General features: G+C 45.8%; 1 protein-coding gene across 2 annotated transcripts in view; it reads left to right on the plus strand.

The window, feature by feature from the left end:
- Window positions 1-25,107, plus strand: part of LOC144141093 (uncharacterized) — a 55,507-nt gene that overhangs the window by 19,798 nt on the left and 10,602 nt on the right. The window contains exons 7-12 of one of the 2 annotated variants that reach the window (XM_077672627.1): window positions 1,367-1,475; window positions 6,093-6,272; window positions 7,357-7,461; window positions 15,078-15,404; window positions 16,171-16,281; window positions 20,227-20,331. In XM_077672627.1, coding sequence (XP_077528753.1) covers window positions 1,367-1,475; window positions 6,093-6,272; window positions 7,357-7,461; window positions 15,078-15,404; window positions 16,171-16,281; window positions 20,227-20,289 — 895 coding nt within the window. In that variant the 3' untranslated portion in view covers window positions 20,290-20,331. Of the gene's footprint in view, window positions 1-1,366; window positions 1,476-6,092; window positions 6,273-7,356; window positions 7,462-15,077; window positions 15,405-16,170; window positions 16,313-20,226; window positions 20,332-25,107 lie in introns of both variants that reach the window. The other variant, XM_077672619.1, reaches the window with a different exon arrangement.

Consider the following 25,107-nt stretch of genomic DNA (forward strand, 5'->3'; position numbering starts at 1 on the left):
GCTGATTGCTACAGCATGCTGGTGCTGTGAATGAAATTGGAGGGAAGGGATGTTCTACTGAAGAGCAGAGGTGGCCTGAATCGCACGCATCTGCTGTAGCTGCAGGTGGGATGTCAATTTAGGCAACACAAAAAAAGGCTGTTCAAAATTTACCTGCTCTGGTAAAAGTGAGGGAGCAGTTTTCATTAAATCACCAATACGTTGGTGATGGCACCATTGAGACATCAGGGACAGCATTATAGTTGCTGTAGCTAACTGTTATCCTTGCCGTTCCAAGATCCTCTTTCACCCCTTCTGGCTGTTCACTTCTAGGCAGTAACCAATTCAATTATATGTGTTTCTAACAGCTGGTGTCATGGTAATGTATTTAGACGCTGTGAATTGCTTACCTTTCGTACGGACCAGTGGCTGCAGTCGTGTCGGGAGCGACAGCCGATCAGATGCCAGTGGGAAACATTTGAGGAAGTCGTGCCCTTCCCCAAAAAAGCCCCTCAGCATAAAAGGTGTGAGAAACAAGCAAAGAGCATAATTTTAGTACTGCTATATAGCATCGTGGGATCTCGCTTTCCACACAGACTTGCAAAAGTTGGCACCTCTGTATGCTTCAACACCCAGTGTGACAGTCTGGTGTACCACGAATAGCCTTTAAATGAGCTTTTCAAACCCTTTGGATGGGGTCTTTGAAAACTGAGCTCATGCGCTATCCTTATACACAAAGGAAGTGTATGAGGGCAATTTTCAGTCCACATGTCATACGCAGTGGACTTTCTGGATTTGAAATGGCAAATTTAAGCGTCAGGATTGGGATTTGCCACGCAAATAGGGGGTCTGTTTGCAAATGCAATGCTGAGGAACACACCCAAAGTGCGGACAAAGCAAAATATGTTATCAAAGTAAAAAATCAAGCTGGTTGAACACTGTTATCAGAGAGGTCATGCATGTGTTGACACATTGTGAAATCTCATGGCCCGGACAAATTTAACAAAGATGGGACTTGCAAAAAAAAACTTAAACCCGTGCTACTTTCACATCGACCAATTTATGTGCAATAGCACAGTGCTGGGGCCCTGTCTCTGAGCCGTATGCTGTCTCTGAGCCGAAACAGGCTGACTGGCCAGTCGTACTCCTTATTGCAGCACGTTGCAAGTAACGATGATGGGTGCCAGCGGGAACGTCCCTGCACATCCAGTTGGAGTGATTTGTTTCCCTCTAGCGAGTCCCACCTTTTAGTGCACCTCTGTGGTGGGTTGAGTCTTTTGCACAGTGTTGGAAATGATCGATTTTTCTAATTGTTTAGCTGTACTATAGTGCAATAAATGCAGAGTTAAATCAGATAGCATCTTAAGTGTGTTTTTACCTTTCCCAGGATTCTAGACAAGCTCAACTGCCATTTGGACGTGTTAAGTCATCCGGAGCTGTTTCCTGTTCTGTGCCAAGCTGCTTTGCGTAAAGGAGCTACGGAGTGTGTGAAAAAGGTACCTTGTGCACCCTATTTTAGCAGTGAAGCTGCTGAGCAAATTGTTTGTGTATGGTGTCTAGAGTTAAAAATACAAAGAAAATGCCGAGCGCTCATGCACACGTGCCTCGGGCGCACATTCGTCGACACCCATTTAGGGAGATTGACCAATAATGGCCACAAAAAAACTCCAGCGTTCGCCGTATCGTGGAAACACTTGCTCGGAACGAAAAAAAAAAACACGTCATAACGTATGCCCCTTGTTCGTTCGTCGTCATGCACATGCGCTCTGTACTGTAGAAGAGCTGTGACTTTAAAGGGCTGGTGAAGAGCTTTTCAAAAAAATTTTGTTGGGGGCATTACTTTATGGTTTTCTTGACGCTGAATTCGAAAAACATGTTTATTTTATGTGTAAATACACCCAAACCATCTTTTTTCGTCAAAATAAACGACGCCTGCCCGGCGGCGCGGTCAGAGCGCTGGCTGCCTTTCAGGGTTGGCCGGCTGCAGATGACGTCATATTCGGAAGTGCCGGCGCTGCCGTGACCGCTCGGCCTGAAAATTTCATCGATCTCATTCTGTTTCCGTTCAGATACGGGCCAGAAAGACCTCTGGTGAATGGAGGGTTCACACAACCTTTCCTTAGAATATGAGAGCCTGAGGGAAGTATAAGCGCAACAAGTTCGCTCGCGGCGAGCTTGAGAAAGAGGTTCTCCCCCGACAACTCATGGCCGACTTATGCTTCTCGGGTGCAGGGAAGTTGTGCAGATATTGGTTCGCCGCTTTTACCACCAGCGCTAGTCACAACTCCTGGCACATTTTTTCGACACACCATCATCCCCTTCTTCGCATGTGCGACTGTTTTTGCGTTCGGGCAGGCGGTACAACAAGCTGTGTGCAGCGGCCTGCGATGCGTACAAGCAGCAGCTAGCGAGCGGCCGGTCGCTGCGTCGCGCGGGATGCTGGTACCGGGTCGCTACGCGGCCGGTCAGCGGAACGTGTCAGTGCTGCACAAACGCAGTTTTAGAATAGGAGAACCGAACTGTTGTGGTCACCCGAAAGGTAACGGAACCAAAACGCAGCACACTTGTCGCCGACGAACTTTAGAAAAACACCTTCCCGAACAGCTCCAGCCAGCTTCGGTTGCACGGATCGCCTCGGAGGTTGGGAACTTTATGCTTAGCACCGAGACCGATATTTGGTCACTGCTACCTCTACAATCGCGAATGACTATCCTTAAAACAGTTTTTCATCGCACTATCATCCCATTTCTCGCGTGCGAACCTTATTTTCACGTTGATAGTTATTCTAGCCATCGGTGCTATGTTCATTCTTGCGCGCAGGTAACGCCATCCGTCGGCCTCTCGCCGCATCTCGTGCTCGGGCAGGTTGCTGCCGACGACGCGCTGCGCGACCGGTCGGCGCTCCGCATCGCCATACAAATTCGATCACCTCTTTCAAAATCACTTTGGATGACAATCCCTAGCACAATTTTTCACCACACTATTCATCCACTCTCTCGCACGTTCACTTGCTTTTGGCGACGGCCTTGATTCTGGCCGGCAGCGAAGAGCGGTCGCTGCCGCGGCATGCGCGGTGCGTGCGAGCCGTTTCGTGCGCCGTACGGGAATGCACGACCGGCGAGTGTGCGGAGCGCTTCCGCGCGCAGAAAACGCTTCATGCTTTCAGCTTGCTTGATTTCTTCCTAAAATCTAGCTACTCAGCTCAGTTTCCGTCACAGCCAACAACGTCGATCGGCAAAACGAGCAAGATGTTCGCGAAGCCCTGAGCGCTGCGGTCCCACAAATTTTTTAATCCCCTTATAATAATGGGTAAGGAACTAGGGGCACCTGCATATTTGTTCGAGCCAGTCTCTTCGCGTATGAAGCACAGAGCACCCGACGACACGGCCGGCCCTGCGACTACTCGTGAAGGCAATGTAGTAAGTAGCCACGGGCGCTCGGGTAGGAAATCTCTGGTATCTAGGAGTCGCTTTAGGGAAGCACACAGTAGCATTACGGTTGAAAATCGACGCGGTAGCAACTCTACACAATTGAGATTAATAAAGGGCACATTGCACGTCTGCTTAATTCGGAACTTCGCTGAGAAAACTGGGACACAGTAAAGCGGCGGCGCACGCCGCTGGCCGTCTTCCGAATATGACGCTACTTCCGGTCGCTGCCTCTCGGTTTCTCACTCTTCCGGCGGCACAGCCGCGAGCGGTGGGCGGGGCGTCGGGTCAACTTTATCGACGAATATCTCAGTCCCCAAGCGAGATATGACGAAAATTTTTTTACAGTCATAAACTATCCAACATACTAATTGTAAAAAACAAAAATTTACCCACTTTCAAAACCACTTCACCAGCCCTTTAAGTGATCATTGACTCCACATGCCCCAGCCGTGGATAGTTCGCACGGCCGAGGAAGGGGCTGTGCTTCGAGAGGCTCAGCGGGCAAAGCATCCGCTAGAGACGATAAGTCGCGCTTGCAGAGTGGCGTACGAAAACGTCGACCAAAATGACGAGCTCACTCTGGCCTTGCTCAGCATAAGGTCATTGAAATGCCATGCCGCCACGCCACCACAAAAATATTAAAACTCAACCTTGTGTCCACCAGTGATCCCCTACAAAAGCTTCGCCATTCAAATCTTGCGCGTGAGTGCACGCTTCCCTGATTTTTTTTTGTTTTTTGTTTTTTGGAATTACACTGCCTGCCTTGGTTTGCTTCAGTGACCCTCACCGCACACACCCCAGGTTTATACAAATGGCCTCTGAAAATACTTCGCTTTCCGTGATGGCCATGTTTCTGGACATTGAAGACTTAAAGGCATTAATTGACATGGCTACCAACATGTTTCAGAACAAGCCTGTGGTATCAGTAATAGCAAAATTGCTCAGAAAAGGGATAATCAAAAATACAGTTTTTTTGGTATATCAGTAATAGGGAAATTACCCAGAAAAGTGATAATCAAAAATCCAGTTATTTTTGGTTCACTTTGTTGTGACTTTGGTAGCCCCGTCTTCCACCCCCCCTTTTGTTATTTCGGTGCTGCGCATCAACCATAGTTTTTATTCTATAAAGATTTGTTGTCTTAATGGTGCCTAACTGCTGGCCACACATTCTTAGAACGTTAGCCCTGTGCTCTGCCTTTTAAACTCATCATGTTTAAGCATGCTAATTCAACCTCACTCTTATCATATGTTCTTATCCATACATTAGCACCTATCTCGTAATGGAGTAATTGGCAGACTACAATAAACCTTTACATGGCATTTATAGATTACAAAAAAAGCCTTTGATTCAGTACAAACTCCTGCAGTGATGGAAGCATTGAAAGAACAGGGAGTACAGGAGATGGGCCTAAGGCTCCCGGAGAGACTTTATTATGTTTGTTGGGTAGTTGGACGTGGTGGGTGCCCCTAGTCCAGGGCTCCAGGGTGCCGGTGGCTGCTCTGGCGATTGTTCGGCACTGCTCGTTGTGGCACCCTGCTGCCGTGGCACCCTGCTGCCGTGGCACCCTGCTGCCGTATAGTAGAGTGTGGCTACTTGCCCGGAGGACATATTGCAAGTAATGAATTGGCATGGTAGTTGTTTATAAGAAAAGTGAAAAGTCCCTGACAGGAAGGGAGTGAGGCAAGGAGACACCCTATCTTCAAAATTGTTTACAGTCCGTTTCGAAGGGGTAGTTAGGAAGCTTAATTGGGAGAAGGCAGGGATGCGAGTAGACGGATAATATCTGAGCCACTGAAGATTTGTGGATGTAATGGTTGCGCTAAGGGATTCAAAGAAAGCTTGCAAGGAATGCTTCAGTAACTGTACTGAGAAAACCTTGTCAGATTAAAGGTAAATATTGTTAAATAGACGTGCAGCAGGAAGCGCCTGTTTCAGTCTAGGCTATCAAATGCTATCCTGGGCTAGTTGTTAGTGCCGATCTAAACCACAAGAGGGAAACGGGCGTAAAATCGCAATGGGCAGGAGAGCATCCGGCAAACACTTTGAAGTAATGAACATTAGGCTACCTCTATCACCAGAATTTTTTAAAAAGGTATACGTAAAACCAATGCGTGCTCTTGGTGCTAACAAGTTATAGGGCAGAATCTTGGGCATCCTGGTTTAGGGAGCAAGCTTGGATGTACGATATCCTACCTTGAATTATAAGAGAAAGAAGGGGAGTCGGGCTGGACAGGCAGGATAGGAGCAGTTGGGAGTCGTTGAGAGAGGCCCTTTTTCTGCAGTGTACATAAAAAATAGGTTGATGATGATGGCGACATTAGCTCACCGTCTACTATTGAAGTACAGCCACAATGCATTTACGGTAACAAAATCCACCACACAAAACAGGAGGCTGATGTCCACTTTTGCAGTCATAATAGCATACCTGCGAAGTGATGACCAAAAATATGAAAACAGAGAGACAGGAAAAATGCTCTTAATCAGCAAGCTGTTATGATACCACAAAAAAGAAAAGTACCATATCACTGTGTTTTGCTGGTATTGTGTATTTCTGTATGGGATATTTATACCTGCAGGCATTGCCTTTATAGAAGCTGATCAAAGCACATTGGTTAGAGAGTGCTTATGTGGTGTTGGCAGCGTTGCTTGTGAGAGCCCTAATAGTAGCCTCTGACTTTCAGCTCGTGCTCAAGACATGTGACGCAGCACACCCCACGTTGCAAAAGGCCATGCTTTTCTACGTCTTGAGCCGTGGAAAATACAAGAAGGACGGCTCACCACTGATGTTGTCAGACTATCACAACCTGATTATTGAAAAGCGGAACATCATTTGCGAGTCTGACGCTGGGGAGCAGTCGAAGGTTAGTTGACTAGTACACTGAAACTGAATCTTTTGTTGCTGCAGAGGCCGGTATGCTACACAGAAGGCTGCAGTGCTTTGCTTTGCAGAACCTTTATCGTGTCTAATGCTGGCTACTCTCTACACTGGTTTTCATGCTTTTTTTAGATATCAATTTTGTTCCAAGAGGCAACTGATCTGAGAAGGACAAAGTGCATGCTGCATGTGACGGGGCTGCACAAGCACCGTTGTTTTGTGGGACAAAATGGGTCTTGCCTAAACAGTCAGTGCCATCTTCCTTCAAACTCTGAACCGCAGCAGCATCCCACAGGGCACTCATCTTCAGTGGCAGTGAATTTTAGGTCAGCGCATTGAAGAGTTGCATAACCTGGGTGATTTGCCTGTTGCGTGTCTGTTGTGCAGTCATGGACAGCCTAAGATGAAACAGCGAAACGGCTGTTGAGAGGTCCATTATTTAGTAATTGGGCAAGAAAAAACAAGAGAGCAAGAACAAAATAAATGTGCTCCCATAGATATACTTTGGTAGAATGGGCATTTATTTTGTTCATGTCCTCTCGTTTTTTCTTGCTCAGTTACTAAATAATGTATGTACCTCTACATTACTTAATGATGTACCTCTACATTACTTAATGTATCTCTATGTCTACAATTACTAAATAATGTTTTTCATCTTAGGCTGTCCATGACGGTATATCCATGCCTTTTGTGGGAAACTTGTTTGTGCTGTTTTTGACTTGTGTACCTAACAAGACAAGTTTGCCAAAAAAAAAAAGGAAAGTTTTTTGTAAGTCAGTGTGTTTTACTGGTCAGGCTTGTTCGAAACAATTGTTGGCACTACCGAGCCAGCATGCTGTACTGCATCAAAGTAAAAATTGTGACTGATGTGGATGAACGGTGCTGCATTAATTAAAAAAAAATTATTTTTGTGGGAACATATTTTTAAAATCAAGCACAACTTTAAGTTTCTGTTATTCACCTGGGCCTCTCTTAAGGTGTCGCATGCAAGATTTATACTAGAGAAATGTGCGTTCCATAAGTGACATCTACCCATTTTCTTCTTTTTGAAAACCTTCAAAAATTAACAGGCTGTCGATGGACTGGCCAGCCTGTGCATGCAGTCTCCCTACAATGTCATCGAGCATCTTGTTGACGCGGCTGTGTCGGATGGGTGCTTCAGTGCAGCGGCCCAGGCAAGTGCTTTCCATCTGTTGTTATTGTCTAGACCCAAATGTGCCATTTTTTTTTCTTTTTCCATTTTGCCATGATTTTTGTTGTGTAGGAGTGTACAAATAGTGATTTTATTTCATAGCAAATATACAAAGTGAATAAAGATTGTGCTCAAATAGTTGCAAATTGGAGTGAATATTTCGCCATTTTCAATGAGAAAACTGAAATGTACAATTTCTCAAGTATGCTTCAGTAATGAGCCGGCAGAATGATAGAAGGCTCATTTCAAAGGGTCGGCAAAATTCTGTTGCGGCATAAAGCAAACGTACGAAAGCTATACTGCTGCTTTTAGCGTTATTTATTATTTTATATGGGGGCACTTTTCAGCTCGTGTGGTGGCCTCAATCACAAGTGTTTCATCATTAGTGTGATGAGGGTATATATTCTTACAAGCTGCAATCCACACATTTCTATTTTAAAAAAGGCTGTGGCTAGCGTTCCGTCCAGACGGAACGATATACAAGTGCTAAAGTTCCGTCCAGATGGAACGGAGCGCTTCGGGTTATCCTTCCGTCCAGACGGAATACAACTGAGAGCTTAGCGTTCCGTCCAGACGGACCGGCGTGAAATTTGTACAGTTTCGTCCAGACGAAAGCAAAACCAGCTGATTAGACGCCATGCATAGTCTCCGGATTTGGTGTGGACGTTGCGCCTTCGATAGAGACTCTTTTGTACCAAGTTCGATTCCTTCGGTCATACTTTTTTTTTTTTTTTGCGTGGTTGTGCCGATTGTGCCAGCATTTTGTAACAGCTAACTTCGCGCGCCTTTACAATAGACGCGGTGAGAGCAGTCGGTCTTGATTTTGCACTCAACCGGCCGCTCCGCTACTGCTCACTAGAGCCAAGGCCGACATATCCATCGCCAGAGTTCCGATCATCCGTAATGGTGATTACTAATCAACGGTTATTCTGGCTAGATGGAGCCATAAAAAAATTACGTCGCAGATAAGTTAGTCCGGTCGCCTTTCTTGAGTTTTGTTGATTTTTACCCAACAGGTCAAACTGGTCTGCTCATTGACTAGCCAGAGTCACATTTGAATAATAATCACTGTCAATGATTACAGATGATCGGCCGTCAAACGAACCGCCAAGCTCAACCACGCCCGCTTCACAACAAGCAGGTCGAGAGCAGTCTTTCTTGATATTTACCCAGCCGAACGAACCACTTCCGGTCATTGACTAACCAGAATAACCGTTAATTGGTAATCACCATTATGAACTACAGATGATCAGAACTCTGTGGCGATGGATATGTCAAGCTTGGCTCTAGTGAACGGTAGTGGAGCGGCCGGTTGAGTGCAAAATCAAGACCGACTGCTCTCACCGTGTCTATTATAAAGGGGGCACAAAGTTAGCTGTTACAAAACGCTGGCACAATCGGCACAACCACGCAAAAAAAAAAAAGCATGACCGGGGGTGAATCGAACCCGGTACAAAAGTGTCGCAATCGAAGTCACAACCTCCACACCAAGTCCGGAGACTATGCATGGCGTCTAATCAGCCAGTTTTGCTTTTGTCTGGACGGAACTGTACAAATTTCATGCCGGCTCCGTCTGGACGGAACTTTAGCATTTGTATATCGTTCCGTCTGGATGGAACGCTAGCCACGGCCTTTAAAAAAACATGAGCGGCAGTTTTATGAATGTTCATGTCAGTTCTAGCAAGGAAACTCAGCGCATAGGGGCAACACAAGGCGTGAAAAATTAGCCTGATTTTTAAAGCCTTGCCAGCATGCCCTCATGGTGTGGTTGCGTATAATCCCCGTTTTGCACTTGCTCGGGGGTTCCTTTTCCTGTCCCTTTCCTGGTACAAACGATGCGTGACTATTACCATAAAAAAAAAAACACTTCTGCCGCAATTGTCCTCACATAAATTTAGGTTCCGCGAAGGGCATTTCATGCTTTGTATAAATGCATAAAAGGAGTAGAGACCAAAATTGGCACTAGTGTGTACTGGGACTATGTCACTGTGCAGCTGGGCTTTCTTGTCTAGAGAGTGTGGACCAGGGCAGCTCGAGCACGACCAGAGTATCAGTAGAAGTATAACTTGCTGGGCCAGTTCGTTTATTTTTATGTTATTTTTCACTGGTTTTCTCAAGCGTCAGGTTATCAGGATGCCAACAGAGAAGGCAGAGGGTGGAATTGGCCCAATGCAAAGGATATGATAACAGGCACTCCCCGAAAACACCTTTGAAGCTCTTGCCCTTTAGCTACAGGTCACCATGCGGTGAGGGAAAGCCCGTTGCTGCTAGCGCAGGTGATTGATCACAGGGGCTCGAAGTGCGATGCATCCGGTGCCCAACTAGTGAAAGCTCGTAAAGAATATATTTTGCGTGTGTTTTTCTCGTTTTCAGCAAGGCAATGCAGTGGACCTAAATTCATTGAAACGACTATCGGTTTGCTTTTTCAAACTTCATGATTTACTTAGAAAATGTTCAAAGTTTTTGAATAGTGCTATTTCATTCGAAGCTGGATTGAATATCGAGTTATTTGCTTCGATATTCAAAAGTTTTAGATATTCACACTCCCCTAGTGTTGTAGGGAACAGGTCAATGTGAGCATGCAAATACATACACCTGATAACTGCTGATGCCCACTGAACTATTGGTATCTGTACAAGAAGAGCTTTGGTACACTCTGGCAGTAAAAATGAAATGATGGCGAAACTGCCGGGCCTCTGCCCCTTCAGCTCTTGGCAAGTGCAGTGAAAAGGACATAGCCGTGGAGTGGCTTTGGTGGCCGCCCCAGCACTTTAGGAGAATAAGCCAAATGACATACTAGCTGTGCGCCCACTGTCTACGGGAGCAGGCATTGAGAGCATGACCTCATGACTTAATGCAGTCTTGGCACAAGTCCAGTTAGCTGAACGTTTCAGCACAGTGTCTGCCAAATGCACAGACAACTGATGCAACGTCCTTTCAGCACCAACCAGCTGAGCACCCGTGTATCGACAGTTCATTTATGAGCAAGCACACTTGTTGGAAGCAGACAGTGCAGAAACTTTCTAATCATCATCACTGCACCGATGAGAGCATAATCATCGGTGCCCGTATTCACGTGAGCAGCTCTAGCTCGAGCTGCTTCGTCTCTCACATATCGCCGTTTTGTATATAGGACACTACTGTGTCACTGGGACGTTGCGCCCCTTGGTCTCTCATTTTACAGACAGCCTAGGAAAGTTCCACAGTTGCCGGGACTTTCTCTGGAGCACTTTGCAAAGTACAAGAAAGGACATTGTTTACTTGATGCAATTTACTTGTGATGTTTATGGCGGCGGGCATATTTATTAAATGAGTGTGCAAGTTGGACATGAACTCTATAATTACTGTGAAGTGCTTCTTAATACTTAATATTCTGAGGTCATATTTCGAGGTCACAAAAAAAGAAATAAAGAAAGGCCCGAAAACACTTATATCCACCAATGTCACAAACATCTACATTTATGAGATTCCATTGTCAGCCTTCATCAATAGCCAAAGTGTATTGTGTGGGACCATTTAACCTGTTGGCAGAAAGATTTGGGGGACAACTAATGTGAAGGCAGACTTTTGGGCTGGTATTGGCGGTGGATGCGACCACGGGCGGCGCTGCGAAGCACATCTCCGTGACGTCGGCTTGGGGATTCTCGCATTTGTCGTCTGCTTCACTCGGGCTTGCTCTTCCTGCTGTTTCTTTGCGCTCGGTTGACTTTTGATGCTTGTCTGCGCCAGATTTTGCGTGTGCGTAACTTTTTATCATAATAAAAGACTTAAAATTGCATACACTGCTCAAGGCGTGATGTGTAAAGTACAGTTTTTGATACTGCTCCGGAAGAAACATTGCCAGCGTTGCTCCATTCCTTGCTAAGCCAGTCTATTGCGGAGCACGAAGAGCCAGAGCTGGGCGTCTGCTTCTGTATCAAGAAATCTTTCAAACAAAGGGAACAGCCAGCTGCTAATAACTGACAACATTCAAAATGCAAGACGAAAACCAATTCCAGGCCTTCGGTGGTTTGGCTGTGGCAGAAGGCATTACGATTTTCGGTAACCGTATGCGAGAAGACTGTAAAACAGCTTTTGTAACCTTGCTGAACGCTAGAAAGTAGCTCCACACAAGCGCACATGCAATGCTTTGCTGACTTTGCTTCACTGGAACTGTAAGGTGCATATGCCTGTGCGACTGGTACACTATTAGAAAATCTAGGGCCAATTAAAGGCAGAAAAAGAGTCACTGAAGTTAATATAGGCAATGAGGAATTAAAATCAACTGAAACGTTTATTGTAAGTCGTAAAACCAACGTACGGGAAGCACTTTTTGAGTAGGGTGAGCTAGCACAGCAGCCAGCAGCACAACCACACATTTGCGATCGCTTTTCCTGCCTAAGTGACATAGTTGCTAGTCATAAGATATTCGTGGGGATTTGGGGATGCTTACTGCACAAGCGTTATTCAAGAAATACTCATCTAAGCTGCTCAAAATGCTGCAACTAAAAACATAAACAGCCTATACGATATATAATTTATATTCCCTCTCCCGACACCACTAAGGTTATGACTGAGTGGTCTGAAGCATTGGATGTAATGTGTCGCAGTGAGCAAGTTTGGATCCCCAATTGGACGTGTTTTCTTCTAGTTGATTTCTTTTTATTTAGGTTATGTGTTTCTATACTTCATTCACCATTTTGCGCTGCAACATTCATTGCACCACAAGTGAGTTGGCGGACTGCGTCCAGACTGACACTGACACGCTGGCGAGTTCTCATTGGTGTGGTGTTGACATAAGCACCGACAGCTTGCAGGCACAGTGCCGAATCAGCTGAATGTTGGCCTGGTGTGAACACACCTCTTACGACACAGGGACGAACCTGGCAAGTTTCGAAGGTGGGGGCGAAGTGCCTCACAGTTGAGCGTCTCCGATGACACGGAGGGCATTCAGCCACTGCGTACGCCTCAGCTAGTGAACGTTACAGTTCTAAGCGGTGCTAGCAGGCTTATCTGGCCCATTCTACAGCTGACAACGTGGCAGGAGCGCGGTATCCCGATTCCTGAGTTATCGAGAATACCCAACCTACAATAACATCTGATGCCAAGCATGATGTTGCATGGAACCGGCACCGAAACTGTTTTGAACTCCAATCTTGGACATTGTTCAATCACATCGCAAGATGAATATGCGTCACTGCTGTTAATTGTTGCGGCCACCGCAAGTGTCGCATTGTATTTATTGTTCTTTCGGGCTTTATAAATTAAATAGGGCTTTATCGACTGGATAAATGATGAAAAGTGTGTTTATTTGAGCCAGTCTATTTAATGCGAACAAAAACAGAAGTTTGACAAATTCTCTTTGGTGTCCCTTTAAGTGTAAATCTTTTATTTTAAATCAGTTGTTGTTGTAATGGTTGGCCTTTCATGGAAAACATTTTGCAGTGGATTGAACAATCCGCCTCTTTCATTGCAATGTGTTGCGACCTAGCGTGCCTAGCGGAAGTTGAAGTGGCAGGGCTCGCCGGCATTTCCTCCGGCTGCGTTCTCGTTGTATGCATGGCAATCCCACATTACGGCGAGGAGCAGCCGAAGTGTTTCCTCTGTGTTGGTGTTATAACGCCTTAAGATGACAGCCCCTGGTCATCACATAATACCAGGCGGCTTCTTATCACTGAATGAGGGCTGGCAGCGAAATCTCGGATAGATCCGTGTGCCGTCTGAGCAGCAGAGCGAGCAGTACTTGGAGTCGTCTGGCATGATCTGCAATAGCCGGCTCAACAAAGGCCGGCAGTTTGCACACGGACACATGTACAATTGGTACACGCGATTCGCATGCGACTGATCGTTACGACTGTCGCCACGACTAGTCGTACGCGTGAATTTGAGATACATGGCCCGATGCGCGCATGCGATGCGTCGTCGGCGTTGCTCCGCCCACTGTTTTTGCTCCATGGTCAACTACGACGATCGCTGAGCTGAATTTGTAAATTCTGCGTGTTTGTTCGCAAGAAATGGATAAAGCAAGCAATCGTGAAGCGTTTTCTGCCTTCGGAAACAGTCCGCGCACACGCCAGCTGTGCCTGCCACTTGGCACACTCAGCGGCTCGAACCGGCGCAGACCACGGTAGCAACCGCACTTGTCGCTGCTCTTCTGAATCAATCTGATCGCTAAAAAGAAGTTCCACATGCGAGAAAGTAGGTGTTATTGTGGTGAAAAATTGTGCTAGGGATTGTTGTCAGGGCTTATTTTAAAAGCGGCGATCAGATATCTGCCGTGACGCAAGCCTACGCTGACCGGTCGCCGCGGCGCGCGGTGTGCCGAGTGGCCGAGAGATGGCGATACCTGCACGGAAGCATCGAATTAGGCTACGCAGATGTCTTGGTCACCGATCGCTCAAACGGCAGTTATAGCATTAAATAAAGTTCCACGTGTGCGAAAGGGGATGATACTGTGGTGAAAAGTTGTGTTACGGATTGTCATTCGCAGTTGCACCGATAGCGGCAATCAAATATCCGCCAGGATGCTAAGCCTAAAGTTCCCAGCACCCGAACGCAAGCCGCCGTAGCCGATCGCGTGCGGCCGACGAGAAGCGATAGAAGCAGACACCGTTCCCTTTTCGGCACTCCGAGTTACAGCGGAACGCCACACAAGTTGTGGGCAGTGTTCCGCGCACAACGAGCACACACAAAAAATCAGACGATGTAAATACAACCACGACCCCTTCCCGCTTGTGCGGGAGCTGTGGGAAATGTCGTCTGCTGCCCCTGCCGGACTGCTTAGGGACGTAGCCGCTAGGGGATTGTGCATGCGCAGTGGGGTTGTAAAAGAGGCGGATTAAGTTGGCCAAGTCAACATTTACAAAAAAAACCTACATTATGAATTTGTTTTTATACCAATCTGGCAGAGAAACGAAGAAATGAAAACGCAGCACTAAAAAAGTAAAACAAGAAAACACCCGTTTTTTTCTCCGAACTTGTTTGAACCCATTTGAACCGGTTCGAACCTGAATGGAATGGTGCACTGGAACCGAACCCAGAACTGAACCCAGAACCGAACCCGAAAGGCTTGAACCCGAGCCTGAACCGAACCGGAAAAAAATCCTGTTCAACACTCTGACCACAGGGTTGCACGAGTGGACGTCTGTTCGTGGTGGCTAAGAGATGGCACTGGAGTGGTGCATGTGTGTCTTCCTCAAATTCTTTGCCTCAAGATGTCGCAAAGTCAAAGCACCTAAAGAGCTGGGCTCAAAGTTTGCATTATGGTTTACACAATATTTGTAATTCTCGACTTTTTGGGCTTATAACCACATTATGAATGGGCTTTGCCATATCCTCTGTTTATTTTTTGTTTCCCGAGGCATGTTTCCTAGCAAGAAAAAGAACTGTCCTGGTTCTTCTCCTGTTTTCGCATCTCTTTTTGCGTTAGGCAACATGCGTCAATTATCCCAGTACCAACATGCCGGACTATCTACTCTAATCTTTTGTTTTCCTCTCCCCTTTTCCTACTTGGAAAAATAAATACTGGGGACGCCCGGGTATTACCTTTAAACTGAGTTGCCGGCGACAAACAAGAACTCCGGACTGAACGAATAAATTTTTTGCATGGATTCTTTCCAGATGCTGAAATTTTTGGAGGTTGCTTGCAAGGATCGGGCGTTATTTTCATCTGGTGAAAATAAGCGAGGCAGTCTCGCAAAACTTCCCAAGAGTGACATTCACGAGCAAGACCTGATTAGTTCTGCTCTACTCAAGGCCTTCGAGAGCTGCCTTGGTGCCCAGGATCTGAAGAGGAAGGAAAACTTCGTGAGATTGCTGGTAGAACTGGTGGGCCACAGCAGCGTTGTACCTTGCGACTTGCTGCTATTCCAAATGGCCCGCAACATCAAACAGGCCACAGCTGAGGCTTTAAACCCAGAGAACTTTTTTGCCATCAAAGTCTGCATGGTAAGTATGTGCCAGCTTTCAAAGGGAAATAAGCATGTGGTCAAAGCATCGCCACTAAATTTTGAAGCAGCATGGCATGCAGAAAGGCCATCTTCCACTTCCACCATGTTAGAAACAAGTTCAAACATCATCTGGTGTCATTATAAGTACGCCAGTGCTGAAAGAAATATACACTGCTCTATTTCTGTGACTACATTTATGTATTTGGGAAATTTTGTCAGTCTAGACAGGACACTGAAATAATTTTTTTAAGACAGTTGGTGCTTCTACTGGTGTACTTCTGTGCTTTCCTGGAGTAGAGCATGAAGCTTAAACTACCTGGTTTAATGAAGTGATTGCCTTCAAGGACGATATATATTTGTCACTGGTAGAAAGAAAAAATAAAATATAGCACCTCATTTACATTTGCAGAGAGATGATTTGGTCAGTGCAAAGTTTTAACTGCCTATTTTCTAACGAGTTTTTTGTGTTAAGAGGCATAAAGTGCAACAGCGTTTCACTTTCCAGCAACAGTAGCAAGACTACTGCCGCAAGGTTAAGTTTGCACTGCTTCATTAGAATGAAGCATATTTTTTCATATTTTCCCTGTAGTTATTATTGAAATATTTTTAAAAATAAGTGCAAATGCTGACCAGGCCTGGCCTCCATTGCGTGAGTGTAATTCCTTTTGGCCTTTGCACTACCTGTGGGAAATTTGCCACATACTGAGTTTGGTGTCTGCATGTTTATGGTGTCAAGTGCACTTTTGTTTGTTTCTGAATTTCAGGCCATCGCACCAAAAATATCCAAGGATTACGTTGCCCCCTTGGCTTTGATGTTGATTGACCTGCTTGACAAGTCTTGCAGACATCTGGATGGTGAACAGAAAAGAATAATGGTGCATTTCTTGGATGCTTATCTCGGTTTTGGTAAAAGCAATTTGGCTGTTCTTCGCATGACTGGGGCCATTGTGGACACGCATGCTGGAAGCATTTTGTTCCTTTCGATGTGTGCTTGGCATCGACTATTATTACATATTTGGCGAGTAATGCTGTGCCATGTGAGATTAATCCTCAGTACTCAGCTCCTGCTTGGCCTTTAAATCAGAGGTGTGCGAATGTTCGACACTTCGAATACTGCACGGAACTTTTCGATTGTATTCACGGCACAGTTTTACCATTAGAAGTGTTTGAAGCTTTCGACTTTTCGAAATTTGGATTGACTGTGTTACATGACATGTAAACTTCACTGCATAGCATGCCCTTTAACTCTTTCGTTACGGCGGAAAAACGGCCGATTTTAGGTGCTTCCGCAAAACGTTTTTTTTTTCTCTTGAGCTACTGGGCACACGTAGCCTTGCTATGCATGAAATTGTAGCTTATAGATTGCTCTTCCAAACTTAGAGCAGCAGTTTTGTAAAAGGTACAATTACTTACAGTTTATTCGTCAAGTAATCAGAAAAAATACCCCAAGAAAAGTATACGAAAAACACAAATCGGCACTTTTACCAAGACTAAAAATTATTTCAGGTATTTTGAGATATACAAATTGTTCCTACGTTCCTTGGCAATGATTCAATATATAAAGCAACAGTGTACGCCAAGTTTTAGATTTTTGAGGGCCCGTCAACCTAGCGCAACTGACGGCTGTGCCACGCCGCAAGGGCACCCAAGGGTGAGTGAGTCTCTGTAAAATGTGCATCCAAGTACCGTACTTACCCGATTATAACGCGCACTTTTTTTCCGGAAAAATAGGTCGAGAAATTGCATGCGCGTTAGATTCGGATACGAAACCGAAACCGAAACAGCGGAAATTTCCTCCCACCCATCGCCATCACAATGTGAAGATGGCGCTAAAGCTTTTAGCAACGATTTTTCGAATGCAGGAAGCATAGGCGCCTAGGCTTTTCTATCGGTGTTCACACAAATTGTCAAATCGTTCCACTTACGCTCTTGATAACAGAAATGGCAGCAGCGGCTCTCACGCGTTCAAAACGAGCGGTCGGCTGAAGCGTGCGCCTCTGGAGAAGCTCGCGGGATGGGCGTGTGAGGCGTGGGCCACGATCCCATCGACCATGGTTGAACGTTAGTTCAGAAGTATGGCATCGTGAACGTGCTTGACGGCACCGAGGACGAGATGTTGTGGTCAGCGGAAAGCGACGAGGAGTGAGATGAGTGAGAATACTTCGGGAAATAAATCACCCGTTTCTCGCATTCGTTTTCCTTGCTCACACAGTTCCGTGCGCGTTACAATCGGAGATGCAAGTTTTTTCGGTTTTTTGCCAGAAAAATCGGGTGCGAGTTAGAATCGGGTAATTACGATATACTCTTTTGTGTTCTCGCACAAAATTCTTATCCGTTCGGTGGTAAAAAACAAGAAAAAAATCGAGTGCTCTCGACAAGCGTCGCACCTGAGCGCTGCACCGCTAATCTGACACGAACGCCAGGTTATCTTGAAGGTGATAGCGCGATATGGCGCGGTGGATTTGGCAAAATATCCTGGCCGTACGTTGTCGAGACCCTAAACACCAAATCAAAACCGCAGTCATCAGATAAGAAACGCGTTTTGTTTATGAATACAGTGTGGAGTTACAACGAAATTACCTGCCAGTGCTTGTTAAAGTGCGAGGCACCTGAACCGGAGCTTCGTCGTCCTAACTAAAATCTGAAGATCCCACATCATTGCTTGACCCCTCACTGCTGCTGGAATCAGAAAAATCGACAGCAAAAGCTGCCGAAGTGCTTGGTACAGCAGTCTGACTGTGCGAAGCGCGGCGCGAACCCGACGCCATTTTTCCTCCTTCTCCCCTCCCCCTTCAGTTCAAATTTCTCTTGCTACGCCCCCACCACACGAGACACATAAACAAATGAAACCGAAATTGAAAGAGAAGTTGCCAATGAACACACCAGATGGCGATAGTTGCCTGTAGAGCGCGGGTTTCAGATTTTGCGGGAGATTTAAAATAATCGGACGCCGGCTTCCGATTGCCTATGGCGCCGTCGTGAAAGAGTTAAAGGAGTACTGACACCAAAGTTTTATGTTCCTTTTTTTATTGATTTTATCAATGCTTGATGGCCTGGCGAACCCGAAATAGCACTTTAAATACTTGAGCGCGCGATACTTGAGTGGCCTGACAATCGTCCATTTTGGTTTGCCGCGCTTCCAGCCCTGAGTGCGCGTGTGACAGAATCACAGAATGACCTCACCGTTTTGTGCAGACGTCGAAACACCGCGAAGGCCGGAGGAGGCGTTGTTTCGACCGCCCCGCCGCCGGAGCTGAGTGGATGAGCTGCCTGAAGGCGTTAGGCCTAGCATTGCAGCGGAAATTTGATGACCGCTTTCGATAAAAGACCTGATGGCGGCTTTTGTTGCGATTCTGAGCTTTAAATTATTATCGGCTCCTTTCCCGCATGTGGAACTTTATTTTTGGTAAGAGTGTCTTTCTGGGCAGCGGTTATGCCTGTAGCTTTGGCTACATGTATTACTTCATGAACGCGCCAGCACCCAATCGCCGCTTGCCGGGCCACGCGTGTTAAATGACGTCACGAGTTTCTGACGAACGTTGGAGGCAGACGGCTACGTCACTCCTTTTCCCTCTCACGAAGTGATGTCATGCTGATGTCCATTTGCTGCACACCGCTTCGCGTGCTGTTCCGTCGGTGCGATAAATCAGATCAAATTGAAGTATGTTCCACGCGTCGCTAGCCGCTCATATTTCAGCCAGGGTATTCTTTTGAGTAAAGGAAGCGAACTGTGCGATAATATTAACACCAAAAATTGGTGTCAGTACCCCTTTAGGATTGGCTTTTTTGCACGATGTCCAAGCTGTGTGATAAAGCTTGGGCAAACAAATGTATGCTCACTTTGGTGTCTTTTTAGCTGTAGTGGTACTCTGCTTATGTATTTTCACATAACTTGGAAGTTACCTGTTAATGTAGTGAGGAACCAAGAGTTACTAGTACTTGCTAGGAATGTTGCAGTAAGGCATTCAAACCATTTGTGTGCCTAGCCTCTTCTCAATGACACGAGGGACCAGTCAGATGCATACTTCTCTCTTCACAGCATGTTGAGGAACCAGCATTCCTTCATGGCAATTTATGCTGAATTTCTCTTCCAATGCTTTGCCATCTTGTTGTAATCTTTTATTTTTGTCTGGACTGCTGAATATACCTTCTTTTTGTGTGTGTGTGTGCGTGCGTGCGTGCGTGCGTGCGTGTGTGTGTGTGTGGGGGGGGGGGGGGCTATTTTACAAAGCTTTTTATACGCACTAAAGCAAAGACTTTCATATTTGAAAATATTCTATCGACTTGCAGTCAGTTTATATTAGTATTCGATTGGCAGTCCCAAATTTGATATTCGTGCGCCTCTACTTTAGATGAATCAAATAGTCATCATCGAGTGGCTATGCAAATTGTTGGCATGGGTGGAATGGGGAAAAAACAACACAGTGAGCTTTTTTAGTAGGCAAACATGGGAGGTGAATAAGATGATAATGCTTGTGTCTAATGTAGGTGAATAGTGTGATAAAGCTTGGTGCATGTTGCTGTGGGCGGGACAGACATGCAAATGGTGGTTCCCCAGTGGTCAATGCCCAGCTGCTGGGGCCTCTGCCGCCGTGCACGTCTTTGTGCTAGAATCCAAACCGTATTTCGTTGTGGGCAAAATGCAAATGACGTGCCAGAGTGCCAGTATTCTGGTAACTGCTGAAAGACACCAGATAATTTAGAATTGTTCATCGTACCTCTTTGCCCAGGTGCTGCTTTCAGAAACACTACCTATATAATATGAATGTGGCACACCGAGAGTAAGCCCTAGCTCTCATGTCGATGCTTTTGCTTTGCAGATGACAGTTGGACGACCCAAATTCACATGCCACATGCTTCGGGCGCAGCCTGTACAGCTGTAGCGCTCCTTTTCCAGAAAAGGGGTCTTCCACTTGGTGCCTTGGGTGAGAACCGTGTGCTCTTGTAGCTCACATTGTGACCACCATGTGACAATTGTTTTATTGGGATTGATGGCGTGTGGACCAACCTTCACAAAGGACAAGCAACACTGTTATTTGCCGTGGCAGGGTGTTCACTAAAATACCTCGGGTTCCTCAAGATTATTTTGTAGCAGGTGCCGAGAGGGCCTGTCCGTAACACACATCCTCACTCAATGCAAAGCACTAGACACAACACATCGTAAACACTTTCCAGAGCTATGCAGATATAACTTTTCATTGCATCCAGCATACTGTCTGAAAGATAACCTCATGTTTTCTGTTAAACGTACTTTTAAATTTTTAACAGAGATCCACTTTTTACAACTCATCTCATATCATGTGTGATCACAAACTGGCCCTATAAACCAGCCATCGTCATTGCCTTTAAGTCATTGCACGTATATTCTTGCAAACGTATAACAAACGTATACGCCTCGAGCGCGGCCTGTAGGGGCGCCACTGAAATTCACCTAGCGGCCCGTTTCGAAAGCAGCCGTGGGAGTCCGCGCCCCGCTACCCAGTGCCGCCGCTGTTTTTGCGGCACGTTCACGACTGAGATTTACCGTTTGCGGGCGTTTGAAATCCATGTTTATGTGGAGCAGTCACTCTGTTTGCAAATGGGGTGTGTTTACGAGAGTGTAAATGTTCCTGACGCGATCTTAGTGTGGTATATTCGGTCTGTATAAGCGCCAGGTGTGTGCCACGGGCCAGCGTCGCGGAACCGGCGTATGATGGAGCCGATTGTAGTTACACCGACCTGAATTTACTAGCTGTGTCTCCGTAACCACCGGTTCATCAGATGTTCATGCTACGGCGGTACACTACGATTTAAATCGGTTTTGTGCGCTTACATAATCAGCGCCCGGCACTCATACCTGACAGCACTCCAGTTATGTTTGCCAATATTATACCTCAGATATTGCTCACCACCATTTACAAGCCAGTCTGTGTTAATTTCGGGAATATTCAACAAAAGTACGATGGACAATGCATAATTATACTCGGGGATCAGCACACGACAGAGTCGTCTTGTTGTGAGGTGAGCGCCCGCAAACATTCATCTGCTACATATATCCTCTGCGAGCAGCGCGGAGATGGGCTTAGAATATAACCTGCGTCCGCGACTAAATGCTTCTTCGAAATATCGTCATATGGCACAGGGAGCCTGCCGAATAAAGCAGAAACTGAAATCAGAGGGCCTTATCCCATACCACACTCTTCCAGCGACACCTTTCATCGCTTAATTATTGAACAGCCTACCCTGTATACTTCCAAAAATGCGTCCGCGGTACGATCAGCTCTTCGTTGAAGTAGAAAAACAAAAGGAAAGTGAACGCGAGATTTGGGCGTGGGATTACTAAACCGTTCATTGCTTGATTCCGCTTCGCATTTGTACACAGCGTCCCCCTCCCCTCCCCCCCACCGATGTCTCACGAAAAAGCAGTGCATTTCGCGTATAGTTGGTCTAGTGAACCCTACCTGGCTTTACTGTTTCGGGACCGCTCCATAGGCCATCGATCACATATGATCGATGGTTTCGCGAGCCTGCAGAATACAAATTTTCGCTCGATGGAACACCTAGCGACACCTAGGAGATAGTTTGAAAACTGGAGTTTTCTCTTTTGTGAAGTTTCTTTTTTTATCGCCAGGCGGCAACGCGTCAGATATTTTATTCTGACGGGCAGTGGTTTCGAATGTAAACAAACATGGCGTCATACTCGTGCGAGCGCGATAAGAAATCCGCCTCGTCTCGGCTCGCATATCTTCGCCTTCTACTGTGGATTTTAACGATGAGAGTGGCAGTGAAGAGTCGAAATGCGGCTTTAGAGATCGGATTTCAGCTCGAGTGAGGATTCGGGTGTCGAACAGCCTGGAACATCAAATCGCGCTCAAAGGTGGGTGTTGGTTTCGGTTTCAATTGGCTCTGGAGTAGGTATGTGCGCTCGAACTATGTTCTGGCTGGTTTATATTTATTCGCTAGGGTGTTAACTACCTATGGTGGTGATCTCCTGCCACCAGCGCAGAAACGGATCAAGTTTTCGCCGAGACAAGAGCCCGGCGTGTACCTGGGCGACGACGTAGCCATGGCCCTAGTGCCAAAGAGATCACACTCAAAACAAAAAAACAGTTACACCTAGCCGCATCAAACTTTTTCAATGAAGAAACAAAGCATTGTGTTAGATTTTGTATATCCTGAAATAATTTTATTCTTTTTTAATATTTTTATATTTACGCTTTTTCTATCTTTTTCTGTACTTTTTTTACGAAGTTCTTAGTTTCAGATTTTTTCATGGTTCTATCGTCAGTGTTGAAGTAAAACTTGGTATTGTATGTAAAAGAACATATAATTAGCTGCATTTTGGTATATGCTAAGGCAGGATGGTGCCTTTGCTTTATGTAAAAAAAAATTTGTACCAAGACCTCCCTTTTTCATCACTTTTTCCGGCAGTCCCGAAAGAGTTAAGTTTCGACGAACCTCTTTAGCATGTCAGAAGCTGCACTGTTTTTTTTTTTTTTTTACATTTCTGTTTCTTAATTCCGCACTTGCACAGCATTTTTTTCCCGTGGTTTCAGTAACTTGCCTTGGTTCTTGCTATATGGTGTGTGTAGGCACATATTTAACGACGCACAGGCTTGGAATTTACTTAACATTTTCGCATGGTTTATATTCTTATAACAGGCATTAGTTATTGTCCGGGATTGGGTAATCACATCCTCGAAACACATTTATCTGTGACGTATATATTCAAAACGAAGCCGCGTTCGTTGTCCACGCTGCAAAATGAAGCCAACCACTCATTGTGCCAGTATCAGGTCTAAACAAGGCGACAGTAGAATTCATTTGTGCCTGATGTTTTGGAGGTGACATGGGTGATATGCTGCTGCCGTCGCCGACGCCCGGAAGAGCGGCGATGAAGCGCGCTGAACCGCGTCCCTGGGTAGCTCTTGCAGGCGATCGCGTACTCTACGAAGACGCAGCTGCTTTTCAAGTGACCTAAACGTACTCTTTGCCTATAGACGTCACCATAACAAGTTTTTGTTAGGGTGCGGAAAGGCGAAAAGAAGCGAAATAGAACCAAAACACTGCACGAGCCCCTACCAGCCACGCAGCGCAAATCCCGTCAACGCCGCGGAGAAGCGGCGGCAGGCAGCGCAGCGATCGCGAAGCTCGAGGCGTATAGCAAACACGTACTATAGCAAACCGTGTGTGTACCGCCACCACGAAAAAAGGCCAAAAACGTGCCACAGTACTGAAGCACTCTTTGCTGCCATACAGCATTTCTTTCAATGAAAGTTTAGTTTGCAGTGTACATTTGAGCATCAAATACAAGTGTGCACATGCATGGTTGACTATGTGGGAACAGCACTAAGCACGAGCATGGAAGGAATGTGAAAAAGAGATCGCAGCAAGGCACAGGTTACTGCTATTCATGCTTCTCGAATGCTTTTTGTTTGCAGGAACAAACATGCAAAGTTGCAAAGTGATCTAACGCGCAGTTGCTTACTTTTCTTTTAAAGCGAAGCTTTCTATACCTTACTGATGGCGTCAATGTTCGAGCAAAATTCACTGCAGGAAAGCCAACTTTACACAGTGGGTTTCACAAAACAATAATGATGATAAGTGAAAGCACATCAAGTGCCTCAAGAAAAAAACGCTTCCCGTGGTTGGAATCGAACCTGGGTCCCTCGTGTTATGGAGCTGACATCTGTTGAATTGCGCCATTCCGACACAGTCGAAGCAGTTTGGATTTCGGACTTTGACTTTGACTCAAGTTGCATGGCGGAAAGCTTCTCTTTGATTTTTTTTTTCTTTGTATTTCATTCATGGTTTTAGAAATATTGCTAGCAATTTTCTTGCTTGCTTTTGGGTAGCAGTGGGACTTTATTCTTGCAGAAAAGAGCATGCAATTGATTAAAATCACTTCTTTCATTACTTGCACTGTTATCTGAAGACCTTCTGCTGCGCACTAATTTTTGTAACTTGTTACGATGCTGATCAAACACTAGGTAAGATATAAATAATATAAATAATAATCTGCACTATACACCTCGAGCGCTGCCTGTAGGAGTGCCACTGAAACCCCCCTAGCGGCCCGTTTTGAAAGAAGCCGCGGGCGGCTCCGGCCTGCTCTCCACTGTCGCCGCTGCTTTTGCGGCACATTCACGACTGAGATTTACTGTTTGTATGCGTTGGAATTATTTATGTGGAGCAGTCACTCTGTTCGCAAATATGGTGTATTTTCGAGAGTGTAAATTTCTGAAGCGATCTTAGTCTGGTACATCCAGTTTGAAGCGATCTTAGTCTGGTACATGCAGTGTGTGTCACTGGCCGGAGTCGCAAACCGGCATATGCATGAAGCTGATTGTAATTCTACTGCCCTGGAATTTACTAACAGTGTCTTCGTAAGCAGCATTTCCTCAGATGGTCACACTACGGTAATACACTACGATGTAAATCAGTTTTGTGTGCTTACATAATCTAGCGGAGCACTCATACCTGAGAGCACACCAGGTACACTTCCCAATATACCTCAGATATTGATCACTACCCTGAACAAGCCAATGTGGCCTGAATTTCATGAACATTCCACGAAAGAAGTACGATGGATAATGCAAAATTGCACTCGGCAATTGGCACACGAGTGAGCGCTCGCAAACACTCATCTGCTACATATATCCTCCATGAGCAGTGCGGAGACGGGATTATAGAGTAATCTGCGCCCACGGCTAAACACTTCT

Source organism: Haemaphysalis longicornis, unplaced genomic scaffold (assembly GCF_048455015.1).
Source record: "Haemaphysalis longicornis isolate Haplotype H1 unplaced genomic scaffold, Haemaphysalis longicornis Haplotype H1 scaffold_1, whole genome shotgun sequence".
NCBI lineage: Eukaryota > Metazoa > Arthropoda > Arachnida > Ixodida > Ixodidae > Haemaphysalis > Haemaphysalis longicornis.